This window comes from Lynx canadensis, chromosome A1 (genome assembly GCF_007474595.2).
Source record: "Lynx canadensis isolate LIC74 chromosome A1, mLynCan4.pri.v2, whole genome shotgun sequence".
In the NCBI taxonomy this organism is placed as follows: Eukaryota; Metazoa; Chordata; class Mammalia; order Carnivora; family Felidae; genus Lynx; species Lynx canadensis.
In genome coordinates this window covers 171,518,056-171,534,344 of record NC_044303.2, presented here as the reverse complement: position 1 = coordinate 171,534,344, position 16,289 = coordinate 171,518,056, and the positions used below count along the sequence as shown (strand labels likewise).

Below are 16,289 nucleotides of genomic sequence, written 5' to 3'. Positions count from 1 at the left end.
GACCTGGAATGTAATCACCTTTCCAACGAGCAAGAAAACAAGCTCACACGTCTCCTCTCTGTCAACTGAAGGGGCCTCAGATACCTTTTCAAGTTAAAACTAAAGTCTGTGTGTAAAGTCATGGTTTCTGTAGGACGACGGTGATTCCCACCAGTCTCATTTCCAACTCATTGTATAAATGGGCAGTTTCCTCCCCACCTAGGTACTCTCAGAAGGGACACGCCAAACTGATGATGGCACTTACATGTATTGCAGGGAGGAAAGGCTAGAACTGAGTGAACCTCAAAGGGGCTTCAGCCTTGTCTATAAAGTCTAATTGTTTCATTACTATATGTTATTATTATTCACTATTATATTAACTAAAACAAAAACAAAAACAAAAACGTTTAAACTCTGCATCTTGCCTTTTCTCTAGGCCATCCACTTCCTGTGCCCTGGGTGTGACTGCGACCTTGTTTTCCCTAACGCAGCCTTTCCAGTGTTTTTTGTGTTACTATACACAGGTGTATCCTTAAAATCCTGTCCCTAACCTCTAGGCGGGGGTGGGGGTGGGGTGGGGGAAGGGATAGTAAGTGAGAGTAGTGTGGGTACTTTTGGCAGGGGGGAATAGTAAGTGGAAAATAAGCCTCCATTATTAGATGGCATTATCTGTAAGAAGGGTCTGTTTATGGCAAGGACAAGACTCTGAAATAGTATTTTTATTATCGTTTTATATTAAAAAAATGATTGGATGTAGGAACAGATCGAATACATCATTCTGAGAAGCTGTTTACGGGAGTGACAGCATTCTGTGTGTACATTTCTGACATCAGAGGGACAGGAAGGAGAATTTATAATCACTTTCTAATTTGTCTTCTTTTGTCTCTTTTTTCCCTCAAAACCATCTGTCATAATGACATTGTCGAGATATTTGTAAGATACAGATTTGATTTTAAAATATAATTGCCCTGATTAAGAACCTTTGCTCAATCACTACTATTTACCAAAGCAAATCTGAATTCCTTAGCCTGATATATAGATTATTTAAAAATATGGTCCATTGTATCTTTCCAAGTCCAACTATATCTATACTGCAGTTGTGCAAAGTGCCAAAGTAACCAACAGTCCCTGAATCTGCCAGATGCTACCACTCCTCTATGATTTTTCTCTTCCTTTGCCTACTTGCAAAGAATGCCTTGTGGCTACCTCTTCACTTGCTGAACTCCTATCCAACCTTCAGAGTCCAGCTCAAATATTAGGGAGGATTAATTGTTCCCTCCCCTCTGAATACCTAAGCCTTTAGCTTGGATAAAACTACAACTTACCAACACAAACTGATTTATTGTGTATGGGTATTTTTTCTTTAATAGCCCATGAAATCCTTAAAGGACAAGACCATATGGTGTTCACTCTTGAATCTCAGAGCCTCTTAGACATTCAATGTTCATTTTATCAATGAATGAATCATTCACTCATAGAATGGCTATTCTGTCACGCTGCAGGAAAGAGCTGCTCTTATCACTATTATCAAAGCCATTAAAAGTATGCTGCTATCTCTTAGTCACAGAAGGGACCCTTAGAGATGGCTACTGTAAGCTCTTCCTGATCTTCCCATTTCAGGGCTGCTAGTTCTCAGAGAAATGCTCCAACCTACCTACCTTCTAGGAATACTCAGTGTTTGTGCTTAGATAGTGATTACTAAATTGTCCATCAGCTTTCTTCTTTTGGGAAATCCTTACTTTGTTTTATCATTCTTTTGTCAATTCTCTTTCAATGCTTCTTTTGATTGGTCAGCAGTTAATACTCACAAATGGGCAATCCCATTTGGCACATGGTACAAAATTCGGGGTTCTTTTTTTATCTTTATGGCCTTGGAGATCGGGAGGCATGAAAGAAATATAGGAGGATGACAAGGACACATGAATTAGAGAAACGGGAAATATCTATGGCACCATTAGATGTCATGGACAGGTTGTCGGCTAACAGTTCTAAGGAAAATAAAATATACATAAATATATATATATATAAATATATACATATATAAATATATATCTATATCTATCTATCTATCTATCTATCTATCTATCTATCTATCTATCTACCTATCTATAAATTATATATATAAAACAAGAGGATGCCTATAGGGAACATGGTATGCTTTAATAGTTTTTTTTTTCCCCCCTGGTAATGGGAATCTTACTCAAGTCTGTGCTAGAGATAGTGAGCGGTCTCATGCAATACTTATGCTTAGTAACAGAACGCTGAATTCATTTGGGGCAGCAACATGTCCAGCCAAAAGACTCACTCTGGTAGTATGGAGGCTGTAACCAAGTACTGGCCAATAAGAGAGAAGTGGAAGTGACGTGAAGCTTTAGCAAGTCTATTTAGCAATGAAAAGGTACACCCTTTTTTCTCCCCTTCCCCCCTTCCTGTCACAGAGAATGTGGATGTAATGACTGATTTCAAGCAGCCATTTTGGACTGTGAGGAAGCATGCTAAAGAACGGTAGAGCAAGACAGAAAAGGCCTGGACCCCTGGCACTGAGATCCACAGAGCCTTACCTGGAGAACCCACCAGGATTGCCTTTCACTAGACTTTTAACATGACAGAAATCAACTTCTATCTTTCATAAGCCACAGTTACTTGGAGTTTTCTGAATTTACTCCTAATTGGTAGTCTACTCTTGCCAAGGAGTTAAAGGTCCAGAACAAGAATATTTGGCACAATGTAAAGATATAATAGAAAGACAGGTATACTTAATTCTGTGTAATTACTGGGTCTATGAACAATTGAGCTACAAGAACGTAATATTTTAGATTCAGTAGGAAATTAACTAGGTAAAAACAAAATAATAAAAAGTTTATTGTGAATATGTGAATTCCATATGTGAATATGGAAACATGGAGAAAGATGAGGAAGAATTCACAAGGCTATTAATACTGATTACACATACTTGGATTTTTACTTCCTGCAATGACCGAGTAATACTTTTGAGGTTTAAAAAACTAAAAACAAGACAAAACAAAACAAAAACATTTTAAGATGTAAATAATAACTGATAAATATTTCTATGAAGGAAGATTATATTGGTTTATCTATATTGGCTTTTTTGAAGAGGGAATTGTATAAATCTGTTTTTAGGCCCTTGGATACCTGGATTCTCATCTCTGACCCACTAACAACTAGATGTGGAATCTTGGGGAAGTCATACTCTAGAACTCAAAATGAGAAAGTTAGTAAATGAAATTTAAAGCTTCTTCTAGCACTAAAATTCTGTGAACTTAATCATATATTTGCTTCAGTGGATATCTAACTGTACCTTCTATAGTCTGATGTGCATGAATTCAAACATTGTTAAAATAAGTTAGTTACGTGGTTCTTAGGAGTGAGGACTGTCACACAGTCCATCTCTAGAGACTGGGGGACTCTGGCGGGGCAACCCCACCTGAAGCCTTTATCTTAATAAGGCTAGGCGAGTGCCATCAATGAGGACTAGGGACTACCCCAATCTCACTGATATCCTATACGCCCTTTGAATTAATGACACACTCCCTCCTCACCCACCCTCCCAAGTAAAAGCAAACAAGGAAAGTGACAGGAGGACTCATGGCTCTATTTCCAACCACAAATAAGGTTGTTTCCCTGCCCTCTTTCTTGATGATTGTCCTTCTGCTTCGAAGTGGGTTCAAGAGTAGCTACTGCCCAGGAGACAGGTGCAGAGCACCAGTCCTTTTTCCTAGGGCTCCTTCTTTCCCTGCTTTTCTAAGAAGGGGGCCCTAAAACCAACATCATTGAACCCCTCATGTAGAACAAGAGGTGGTCTAAGTATCATTTATACACGCCTTCCTCATGGAGACTCACATCACACTGTAAGCATTTTAAATAGAGATATTAGGAGTTAGAAAATTAGATCATGAAGTAAAAATCGATTTCAAATAACAATAAAAGTAAATATCAGTATTAAAGAGCATACCGCAGTACCCTGGGGTTCCACACACTGTCTTCATGAGCACTTGATGTTCCACAATTTTAGAGAGTCCAAAATCAGCTAACAACACAAGAGAAACATTTAATGAAACAAGTCTTTTCTCAGCTTTTATAAGATGACAGAATATTTCTGTTATTCAAAATAAAACAGATTTATTTGTTTTTGTATTTGATGATGGATGGATATGTAGAAGGGGACCAGTCACATGGGAGAGGGAACTAAAAAAAAAAAATAAAATAAAATAATAATACCAATTCAAGTCTTGCTTTAAATTTGAGAAAAACATGACTCCCAAATACATTTTATGCTCTATAATCCCTAGTGTTTAGCAAATTACCTCTTTTTTCTTGAAGTAATAGTTGCAATAGATACATTTTGTCTAATATTAATTCTGAGATTTATGAAACAGTAACTCTAAAGTATAATATAGTGATATAGAATTAGTAATCCCTTGGACAAAATCAAAATAAAAAATTAGGTTTTCATGAATGTCAAAGAAATTAACAGAAATATCAAAACATTTATTCTGCTTCAAAATAATGTCATTCTTTAGTGTATTTTATGGATAAGGATTTACTCTCATATGAGAGATATAACACTTTTTTTTGGGCAAAAGTCCTTTTTATTTATTCCTCAGAATATTACCTAGATAAAACACTACCAAAGTTGCTACCATTATGGTCTGTTTGCTGGGCTACATCTCTCTCACTCAGGAAACATCAGGAAACCATTCAAGGCCACTCTTCAAGAGAGGCAGGTGCAGAATTGATGCCATTTTAGACTTCAAAGATAAACCCACATTTCCACGGAGGTGCTGATCCTTATCAGGGAAAGCAGCAGGAAGTCCTTCAGAAAGAAAGCCTCTCCTGTCTAAATTAGTATCTATCCATCCATTTAAAGAAATTTCTTTAAGAATAAAATCTTTGAAAGTGATGTCAAAGGAAATGGAAGTCTCCCCGCCGTTCACTGCCTTTCAGGAGTGATTATAAGAACAGGATGGCTGCCTAGCAGGCCTTTGGTATTTTTTTTTCTTTGAGTTCTTGCACTCATAAAGCACATTATGTTGTCTGAGCTCTTCTATGATATGTATAACTTAATTTTCAAAGATGTTAACACTTCTAATGCAGTGAACTGATCAGATTAACATTACACAGGCCAGCACCAAAAGAGCAATGTCCTTCACAGGATTTAATGCAGATCTACTAAAGGAGGATTCATATAAAATAAATTTTATTACTATTATTTGCAAATGAAGATTTGCTTTGGAAAGTAGCATTTAACATATGTATATTTTTTTCTAAAATGCTGATTTAAGGAACCCTTTGAACAGATGGGAGTTTCACAAAGTTCATCTTTGTAGTTCTTCAAAATGCTTACTGGTAGGAAAAACAAAGTTTCCAAAGTCAAATAAGGTTTGGGAAAAACCTCACAGTACACTAATTTAGATGTCAGTTTACACATTAGCATTTTTAAAGTTCTGGGAAGTCCTGCAAAAATAAAAAATCGTGTTTAAGTTGGCATTTCCTACCTTATTTGACCAACCTTAGCACTTCCACAAACAACTCCCATTTCCCACAAAGGGAATTACAGTAGTTACCCCTGTTCACTCAGCTGAGGAACCAGTGTTCTGTGGAGTGCACTTTGGGAAATGCAGATCTCAATTTTCTCTGTTCACATAAACAAGTGACTCAGACCCTAAATTCAAGAATATGTACTAAGCATTTTGTGTCAAAGTTCTTGAATATCTAAAATTAAGCTCCAACTGATTTGTGGAATAAAAAGTAACAAAAAAAGAAGTGTTATGTTATCTGTGATTTTCTTCTGTATAAACTTATCTACAAAATACACCATCACCCCCTGGAGTCCCTGCCATTTCTACAAACTACGTTTCCTTTGTGTTCAGCACTGGAGCACCTCCTAGGCACTGATTCCAGAAAGAACACAAACTTCCCAAATAATGCATTATTCCTTTACAGACACCAAATATTCAAGGAAATTAAATGGAGGCAAAACCGGATGGAGCAGTATTTAAAAATTCCATGAAATAAATTTCTTCTACTCTGGGAAAGGAGTCATAAGACATTAGGAAATGTCCTCACCGATTTTGAGTGGTGCATCTGGGGCTGGAGTTGCATAGAGAAGATTCTCTGGTTTGAGATCACGATGGACAATCCCATTTTCATGTAGGTACTAAATAGGGAAAATAATGAAGTAACATTACAGTAATTGTACTTAATGGTTCCAACGTTCATGTTTAATCTTTTCAGAATTAGAATTATCTTTACTAAGTCATGTGATTCGACAACACACATATATGATGATTTTAAAAATAAACACCATAAAGGAAAACAAGTTTATACTATACATAATTCAAGAACAGCTGACAGTTACTTGAAAGTGAAATGAATTTTAAAGTGTATAAAACCAACTGCCAGAAATAAAATATTTACTCCTCAGAGAATATTAGTTGTAGCTCTCTTTATGCATATTACCATATCAGTTCAAATCTAATTATTATTATAATAAGTCAAGGTTCTATGTATTGAAGTCTGTCTGATTTATATCTGAAAAGCATAATTGTATGTGTCATCTCAGAAGCTCACAACCACAGCAAAGACTTACTAATTATTGCTTGAACAGACATTTAGATATGAGTAATTATTATAGAAGACTATCCTTAATATGATAAATATTGCTTAAAGATGATGAATGCTCTCATAGGCTCTTCTGAGGATTAGTAAATCCAGCTATCAATATAGAGTGGTATATTGGAGACAACCTTAAATTAAAGATCACCTCTAGCAATTCCACTCATTTTATTATATTTTAAATTATTTCATAAATTATGTGTTATCACACATGTAACATACTCTCGCTGTGATTGTGGAGGTCTTACCTGATCCTGCTTCCCCTGGTTTCAGATCCCTCTCCAAAAGTAATCACTCATCAGTTTGAAATGGTTTTAACTTTTTTCTATGAATTCACAAACATGAATGTATGTATGCAAGGAAATATCCCTGATTTTTCCATTTTCTTATATAAATGCATGATTAATATTAATTTTTATGCTGCTTTTTTCACATAATATGTCTTTGAAACCTTTTCCACAAATCACTACAGCTCAATCTCTTTACCACTTGTTGTATCCAGTTCATTGGAAGCATCATAATTTATTTTGCTAGTCCCTTTTTGATGGACATTCAAGTTTTTAAAAATTATAAATAAGGCAATAATAAGCCTTCTATCCCTTGGATGTTTGGCTAGTTTTGCTGGTGTTTCTCTAGGACAGATACCTGGAAGCAGGTATGGTGGAGTCAAAAAGTAGATTTTAAATTTTAATAAATACTGCAAAATCATTCTCTGAAAAGACTCCATCAATATCTACTCACATGAACAGTGTAAGTATTTATGTTTTCCTGACATCTTCACCAAATCTGTATTTTTAACCTTTGCTGGGCTTCAGTGTAAATATTGTATCTTAGGTTTGGTTAAATTTGCCTTTCTCTGTTTACTGGTATAGTACATGCTTACTGGTTTTCTTCTTCTATGAACTGCCTGTTTATATCCTTTGCCCATTTTTCTGTTGGGTTGGGAGAAAAAGTTGCCAGTGTACTTCAGTATTTCTCCTTTCCTATCTTCTATGGGAAGGGAAGGAGCCTTCTCTCTTTGCAAGCCAGATAACAGAAGGTGGATAGCTTCAAGGTCACAATTTGTGGTGCTTGACATGTCAGTGATTTGGGGAAACAGGAATTGATATCCAGCTCACTCATGAAAAAGAGTTAGTTGGAGTAGGTGAGTGAGGAGAGAGGGCCCCAATGAGATTCAGCTACTCTCAAAGAACAGCTGAACATAGGTGCAGTTATCTCATGAGGGTTCAATGTGGACTGTGCAGAAGGGAACCAGACATGAGTCTCCCTGAAGAATGTTTCCTGCTGGGGTGATGCCATCTCATTTCAGCATCGCAGGAAGCAGAACGTGGGGAAGGTGACAGCAGGCAGTTGAGGAACCAGTGACTCCTCAGAGCACCTGAGGTGAGAGAACTCCCCCGCAATGGGTCTCTGTAGAGCCATCAGTGGTGTCCCATAGGCATTGTAACCTGCCATCCCCGGAGATCACAGATGCCAGACCATAACTGTAGCAGTCTGGTGAGACCTTTCTTCACTGTCCTTCTCCTCTCCCTCTCCTGTCACCCTCACAGCAACTCTAGAAGGAGCACAATCAGTTGGTGGGTAAAAAGCAGGAGGAAGAGAAGAAACTAACAAATATTCCTATCCCCTATATTTAGAAATTATAGATCTCTCATGTCCACGTTGGGGGAAGGAAGACATTTAAAAGTTGGATGAGTCTAAAATTTTAGTCTTTTCCTTATGCAAGAGTGCCTGGAAAAGCTATGGGAATAGCTTGAAATTTTATTCATGAAGGAGAGGAATGGGTTCAGAGTGGATCTGCCAGGACAATGGTGAGATAAAATAAAGTTGCTTTTGCTCATGTCTCACCAGCCTGAGCTCACTCCTTACAGTAGATAATGATCATGTATAGACAATAATACCATACGTGCCCTATGCATGTCCTATATTCCAAGCACTATTACAAACACCTCGTACTTGCAAATCCTATGACGCTTGTTCTGCAAATGAGAAAACCGAGGCAGAGAGAGGCCAAGAGATGTGCTCAATGTCACAACTAGATGTGTGGAGCTGAGTGAGGTTCAGACGTAGGTGTCCGGAAGTGGAGGCCATAGCCTTGTCTATTATGTGACTCCCAAGCAGATGCTGGACTGTGTGGGGTGGGAATGAGAGGAAAATCACAAAGATGGAGAGGAGAGGAACATGATGGAAGGAGAGGGAAGGTAATGGCAGGGGAGGAGAAGTGAGAAGGCAGAGGGCCATGCTCAGCCTTGAGTGACACCCAGGGAAAACCCACGAGATCCCTGAGGAGGAAGATGCTGTACGTTGTATAAGCTGAGTTTGAAGGCAACAATACAAGTTTCTCATACAGTTGCTTTGGAACACACCTAAGAATTGCAGTTTGGGATCAAGAGAAAATATTGCTCTCCCACAGTCTAACCCAATTTAGAAGCTCCATTCCGTTGGGAAGAAAATGACAGTGAAGATAGCAACACAATAACAACAGCAAATGAGATAAACTTACAAGTATTGGTTTAGCAAAGTACTAATTATTTAAAGACGTTCACCAACTACTGTTCTGCCTTTCTAGAACAGAAATGGCAGTTTTGTGTTCTAAGTCCAAATTAACACGAAACAAAACAAAATGACACCATTTGGCACTTCATAAAGGAGAGCTAGACCAGATAACAGAAGACAATTTTTAGAAAAAATAATATACTTAGGAGCTATGCACCAACAGAAGAACAAATTTAAAGACAAAATAAAGCAATGAAATACTGAAGGTCATGATCCTGGCTTTTAAAAATATAGGCAGGGATTAATTACTATAAATTACTTGGTGCATAAAGATTATTAAAAGTTGAGATATAATCATGTACAAATGTTGTAGGAGTCGTTTAAATGTACTTGACTGACAAAAATGGCAGGGATCATTATTTTATTTTTGCTTAGACCCACTGACTGCTTTTAACCAATAGTTAATACTTTTACCTTTTACATTATCTCTAGTCAGGAAGCCAAGCAAAAAAGAAAAGGTGGAGCATGATCTTTTGCCTTCCCCCCAAAAGATACAATTGTTAGAAGCAGCAGCAACCTTTTAGAACACCAGATCTCAAACCTTTTGGTCTCAGGACCCTGTTAGAGTAAAAACAATTATTGAGAACCTCAAAGAGCTTTTGCTTATGTGAGTTATATCTAACATTAGTTACTATGTTAGTAGTTAAAACTGAGAAATTAAAAAAAAATCCTAATTTATTTAAAAAAAACAATAAACTAATGACACATGAACATAAACATTTTCTAATAAAAATAACTATTTTCTAAAACAAAAAATAGTGAGTGCTGTGCTATTGTCTTAAAATTTTACAAATTTCTTTAATTTCTGGTTTAATAGAAGATGGCTAGATTCTCTTATCTGCTTCTGCACTGTCTACTGCAAAATCACACATCATTCAGACTCTGGAATATTCCACTGTACTTTCATAAGTGAAGAAAAATGTCTTCATATTATGACAACATACTTCTGACCTCACAGACCCTCTGAAAGGGAACTCAGGGACCCTCCAGGAATCCTCAGACTGTACTTTGAAAATTTCTGTCTCAGAGCATCTGAGGATATAAAAAGAGCAGTTTAAGGGCTGAATAATAGGCACGCTGCCCTTTATTTTCAAACGGGGTTTTAAATGAAATACACACTTCTAATCTCACCAAGCACTAATCTTATCTTGCCACATCAAGATCACTGCACACGGAGAAGTGAAAAAGAAATTAAGGGGAAAAATGCCCCTCAAAATTGTGTACTCATGGGGAATTGTACAAAGACATTTTATGATATCATATTAATGATACAGAACTGATTAAAAAATATCTAATTATGGAGAAAGAGACCTTATCAAGATGCTGCTGATCTTAGCTACTGATCATTTAAATCATGGGGATTCAATACAGACAAAAGGATTAGAGAAATTGAGAAACTTGAGATAACTGGATATTCCAGAACAAACCAAGTATTCAAAGTAATCATAATTAAAGTAAACCAAACACAAACAAGGAAACCTTGAAAACTAAACACTGCTTTGGAAGAAGACCTCTATAACCTAACATTTTAATGGACAGGAAATAATAAATCTGACAACAACTGTAGCATTTAACTACTGAATCATGACTAATTGTAACCTATTTTAATAAAGAAACTGGAAGAGCAGATAACTAGGTATATATGAATTTACTTAAAACTTTAAGGAATAAAAAGAAGGAAAAGGAGGAGGGAAAGGAAGAGACAGAGAAGCACAATTAATTTACCGGCTCAATTTTTAAAAAGTATATTATCTTTTTAGAAAAAAAGCATAAAATGACAAATATTTTATACGCAGAGTAATTAAGATAGGCAACAGGTACGTTTTTAAGGATTAGGCAATGATGCATTTAATGCACTGGTACCAAGGGCATACCTTTGCTAAGTTCTGTTTCAGTATTATACCCTCAGTTTTGAGGAAGGGTTGATAAAAGAAACAAGCATAAGAAGGTTTTTGTGGCATTGTTTTTGAAATAATTATTGAAGAATAACACCATGAGAGGCACTTTGGGGCCATATACCCCCAAGCATGCTATTTATTAGCTGTGTGACCTGGAACAATCTGTCTACCCTTCACCTCCCGGTTTCCCTCTCTGTAGCACCCACTTTGAAGGTTGCACTGAGAATCAGAGGTTAGGCATGGAGACACGTAGCATGGAGTGGACATTCTGTTCTATAAATGGTAGCTGTTAGGAGCACCCTACCACTGTTGTTCCATGTCTCTTGTACAATAAATTACATCCGAAATCCTTTGAGATTTGGAAAACTTGCTCTTTCCTGAAGTATCAAAGAATACTTTAATGGGAAAATATTTGCTTTTTATTTCATCACATTTTCTTCTTCTGTTTTGGTGGCCCCAAACTCAATGTACAAGAGGTTTCAGTTACAATTACTACCCTGGTTTAGAATATTTACTTCTCCCTCTCTCTTTTTTAAAATTCCCCTTTCCACTTTAATAGCTTTATTTTGTATGCCTTTTTCACTTAATTTGCCACAGCTCCTGTTTCCAAGAAGATGCAATGATAAATCACAGAGTAATAGAATGTAATATATATTAGTCTTCTTCACCCTTGAAATAGGTCTAAGGGAAATACAGACTTAAGTTGCTGTATCTGTGTTCACAGTTTCTAAGAGCATTTAGAAGTCAGAAGTGAAACAAAGTATATGCCAATTAGGATTTGAAGTATTCTTACTATATCTGTTCTCCATTGTAACACAAAGAATTACTACGATAAATAGTATTTGTCACTGATAAAGAGGAGCATTTCACAGCCTGTTGTTTCCCTTATGCTCCATTCTCCTTCTCGGGGCTCTTCTTCAGGAGCCGTCCTTGGGTGCCCCTGGGTGCCGCTCAGAGTCCTCATCCACACCCCTCTCCCTACTCAGAGGCACTGCCCCATCACTAATGCCTTTTCTCCCACGTCTGCTATTCCCTCTTTTTTTGCTTTCATCATACACATACCTCCAGAATGAACAGTATCACCATCAAAAGGAAACAGGAAAAAGAAATCAACCATCACCTCCATGGTCTCTCAAATACACACATTCCCCTCCTGCTCTAGCTGCACTCAGCTATACCCTACTCTCCTCAGTCTCCACTCCCCATTTCCATTTTCTTCCCTCTCATTTTCTTTCAACACACTATTGTTTCATTTCTGACCTCATCAAACCTAACACACACTTTCTGACTCTTTATCTGACCTGTTTGGCCTCTGAGCACACGGACTTGTCTCTCACTTGGACTCTCATTGCCTGGGGCTCTTGCCACACTGGCCGCATGGTGCTCCTCACCTCTGCTCCCCCCTCAGTCTCCTCCCCAGGCCCTCTGTCTCAAGACTTGCTCAGCACCCTTCTGCTTTTCCTTTGGTTTCCAGAGTTCAGCTCATCTAAAGCCACAAATAAAGGTATCACTTATCCAATGTGCCCCAAATCTCTATTGCCTTCCCCAACTTCTCTGTGGCTCTGATTTGAGAGAACTTTCTACTTCCCATTCCATTTGAATGTCTCACACATGTTTCAAGGTCAATACGTCCAAAATCAATTTAGTATTTACCCTAAATTTACTCCTGCTGTACCTGTATTTCCAAACCCAACGAATGACAGCATCCTTTTGATCAAGCCAGAAACCTGGGTTTACCTAACTTCTCCATCTCCTTTACCGACACATCCAGTCCATGACCTCCATGACCCATGACAGTAAGTAGCTCTCGCTCCTTACTGCCTCATGTATTGGCCTCTTGTTCCTACTTATCCGCTCTTGCCTTCAGCCAGGCCACAAACATGGCTTCCCTCTTGATTACTCTGGTGACTAGCTTAATTACCAGCTCCCCAACTTCCAGGGTTGTTCCCATGCAGCCCATGCTCCACACTGCCATGACAATCATTTTTAAAAAGTGCAGTTTTGGGCGCCTGGGTGGCGCAGTCGGTTGAGCGTCCGACTTCAGCCAGGTCACGATCTCGCGTTCCGTGAGTTCGAGCCCCGCGTCGGGCTCTGGGCTGATGGCTCAGAGCCTGGAGCCTGTTTCCGATTCTGTGTCTCCCTCTCTCTCTGCCCCTCCCCCGTTCATGCTCTGTCTCTCTCTGTCCCAAAAATAAATAAACGTTGAAAAAAAAATTAAAAAAAAAAAGTGCAGTTTTGGTCACGTCATTCCCCTGCTTAAAATCTTCAGCATCTTTCCATCGCTTTGGTCATACAGGGTAGCAACAACGTTGCATTTGATTTTGCATCTCTTGAACAGGGACCAAAAACTCTCCAGGGGTCAGGAAGACACCCTAAAAGAATGAAGGAAGTTGGCAGAGTGTAAAATAAAAGGAAGGCACTGGGAAGTCCTAGGGACTGCATCTGCCCCTGGAGAGCATGACTCCTTACAAGGAGAAGGCGACTCAGATTCAGCCAAGGCAGGAATGCAGGCCCCATGTTGCTAGCTCTTTTGATTTTTAAAAAATGTTTTATTATTTATTTTTGAGAAAGAGACAGAGAAGAATTGGGGGAGGGGCAGAGAGAGAGGGACACACAGAATCTGAAGCAGCTCTAGGCTCCGAGCTGTCAGCACAGAGCTTGACACGGGGCTCAAACTCATGGACTGTGAGATCATGACCTGAGCTGAAGTTGGATGCTTAACCGACTGGGCCACCCCGGTGTCCCTCGCTCTTCTGATTTTAAAGATAGAAATTCAGATTTTTTAATGTAAAATATTACAAATTTTAAATGTTGGCACTTAAGTTGAAAATTTTAAAAGCCTGTGCAGGGTACAAACAAAACACCCTGCAGTCTGTGATTCCTGCTTTGGAATTTAAAACAGCACTTGGCGCCCGGCAGATGCTCAATAAACATTTGGGAAGTATAAGTTTATGAATAAATAAACGAATTTTGTTTCTGACTCTGCTTCTTAAATTAGATATCTACTACTGTGCTTGTAGCCTTCTCTTCTGCTATAAAATCTTCCTGAGCTTGTCTGTCTATTCCTTTCCCTCCAGCTACTTTTTATAGCCTCCCCAAAAGTGCACATGTGTGTAAAAAAATTGTGGGTAGGGTTATAATTAATTTTAGTTTTTTCTTTTTTTTTAAATTTTAAAAAATTGTTTTAATGTTTGAGGGAGAGAGAGAGAGAAAGAGTGCAAGTAGGGGAGAAGCAGAGAGAGAGAGAGAGAGAGAGAGAGAGAGAGTGAGAGAGACATGGAATCCAAAGCAGGCTCCAGGTTCTGAGTGCAGAATCTGATGTGGGGCTCAAACTCATGAACTGTGAGATCATGACCTGAGCTGAAGTTGGACACTCAACTGACTGAGCCACCCAGATGCCCCTTTTTAAGTTTTTTTTTAAGTTTATTTATTTTGAGATAGAAAGAGACCACAAGTGTGGAGGGGAAGAAAGAGAGAGAGAGAGAGAGAGAGAGAGAATCCTAAGCAGGTTCCTCACTGTCAGTGTGGAGCCTGATGTGGGGCTTGAACTCACGAACCATGAGATCATGACCTGAGCCTAAATCAATAGTTGGATGCTTAACCAACCGAGCCACCCAGGTGCCCCAATTTTAGTTTTTTATTTTATGGAAGTTAACTATAAACATTATATATTACTTGGGTAATAAATTTTTAAAAACATAAATTTTATATAATTGGCAGGCATTTCATGTTGGCTTGTCCTGAATACCATGCATCTACTATGAATGATGTTCTCCGAATATGAATATGTACATTGAGATGGTAACTATGTCTGGTCTCACATGAACTAAACACATGATGCCATTAATATTGCTAGTAGTTTAAGACTGCAAAGACTATTCCATGATACTATCTAAAAAAGATGTTCTAATTCAAACTGTTGTTTTCTTAAGCTCCAGGCCCATATATCCACCTGCCCAGGTCTCATTTCCAGCTGGCTGTTTCAGAGACACCTTACGTTCAATACGTCCAAAACTGAACTGTTGAGCGTCTTCCAGCCCTGTTCTTTCCGTTCTTCCCACCTCAAAATGTGATGTCTCAATCAACTCAAGTGTTCAAGTCAGAAACTGTTTCTCTCTTCTCCCCCAGTAGCCTCCATCCAAGTCATAGTAGAGTGCTGTGAATTCTAATTCCAAAATGTCTCCAGAATCACTTTGCCTTTCTCCATGGCATTGCCATGAGCTTAGCTAGACCACCACAGTATTCCCTTAACCCTCTTTGATTTCCAACAGGCCCTACCTTCAATCTATTCTCCACACAGCAACATAGGTAATCAGGCCACTTCTTCTCCTTGGGAAGCTCTTCAATGGTTTCCCATTACTGTATCCTAGCTTCAAGGCCTTGGTCACCTGGCTCCAGCCTTCCCCTCCAGCCTCATATCCTGCTATTTCCCCCTTTCTTGCTCTGTTCTTCCCATACTGACTTTCTTTCAATTTCTCTCAAGCCCCATTCCCTCCCCTACCCCCATCTCAGCATCCCTTTCTGACTGCCCCCACTTTCTGGAATGCTTTTTTACATGTTTCTACCTGGCCAGCCCCCCACATCCTCAGGCCTCAACTATAATGTCAATTCTTCAGGGAGGCCGTATCTATATTTCCAAACTAACATATGTGCCCACACTTATGTGCCTTCATGGATGCCTCCTACTTTTCTTTACAACATGCCTATTTCTTTGCAAGCTTTATGATTAGGATGCCTCCCTCACTAGACTGAAAACCCAGGAAGACAAGGAAATTTGGATCTGGTTCCTCAGATATCTAGTTTCTTGCACAGTGCCAGGCACTAAATATGTACTCAAGAAATATTTTTGAATGATTGATAAACTCAATTTTCCTATAGACATGTATGTTGTTCTACTTTTGAGTCATTAACTTATAGATACTCAAAGAATGGTCATAATCTGCAAAGGATACTCATTTGCCATTATTAATCTTTGATAGAAGTTAAAATTTTGTGCCTACACTGTGGCACTACATTTCCATAGCAACATCACTTTGATACATTTAACTGAAATAAGGCATAGCATCTGTGCCATCTACACTGATTGGATAATAATACTTAGCCACCTCAAAGGTGCTATGAGATTTACAGCATCACTCTGGGAAAAGCCAAAACCCAATAAGAACATTTTAATTGTAAGATCAGGCAAAAGGGTGTCAACCTCATAATGACATCTTGAAT

General features: G+C 38.4%; 1 protein-coding gene across 1 annotated transcript in view; it reads right to left on the bottom strand.

Annotated features, from left to right (window-relative positions):
- Window positions 1-16,289, bottom strand: part of CAMK4 (calcium/calmodulin dependent protein kinase IV) — a 216,665-nt gene that overhangs the window by 20,588 nt on the left and 179,788 nt on the right. The window contains exons 6-7 of the mRNA XM_030326235.1: window positions 6,067-6,157; window positions 3,953-4,027 (exon numbers count right to left, since the gene is read on the bottom strand). Coding sequence (XP_030182095.1) covers window positions 3,953-4,027; window positions 6,067-6,157 — 166 coding nt within the window. The remainder of the gene's footprint in view (window positions 1-3,952; window positions 4,028-6,066; window positions 6,158-16,289) is intronic.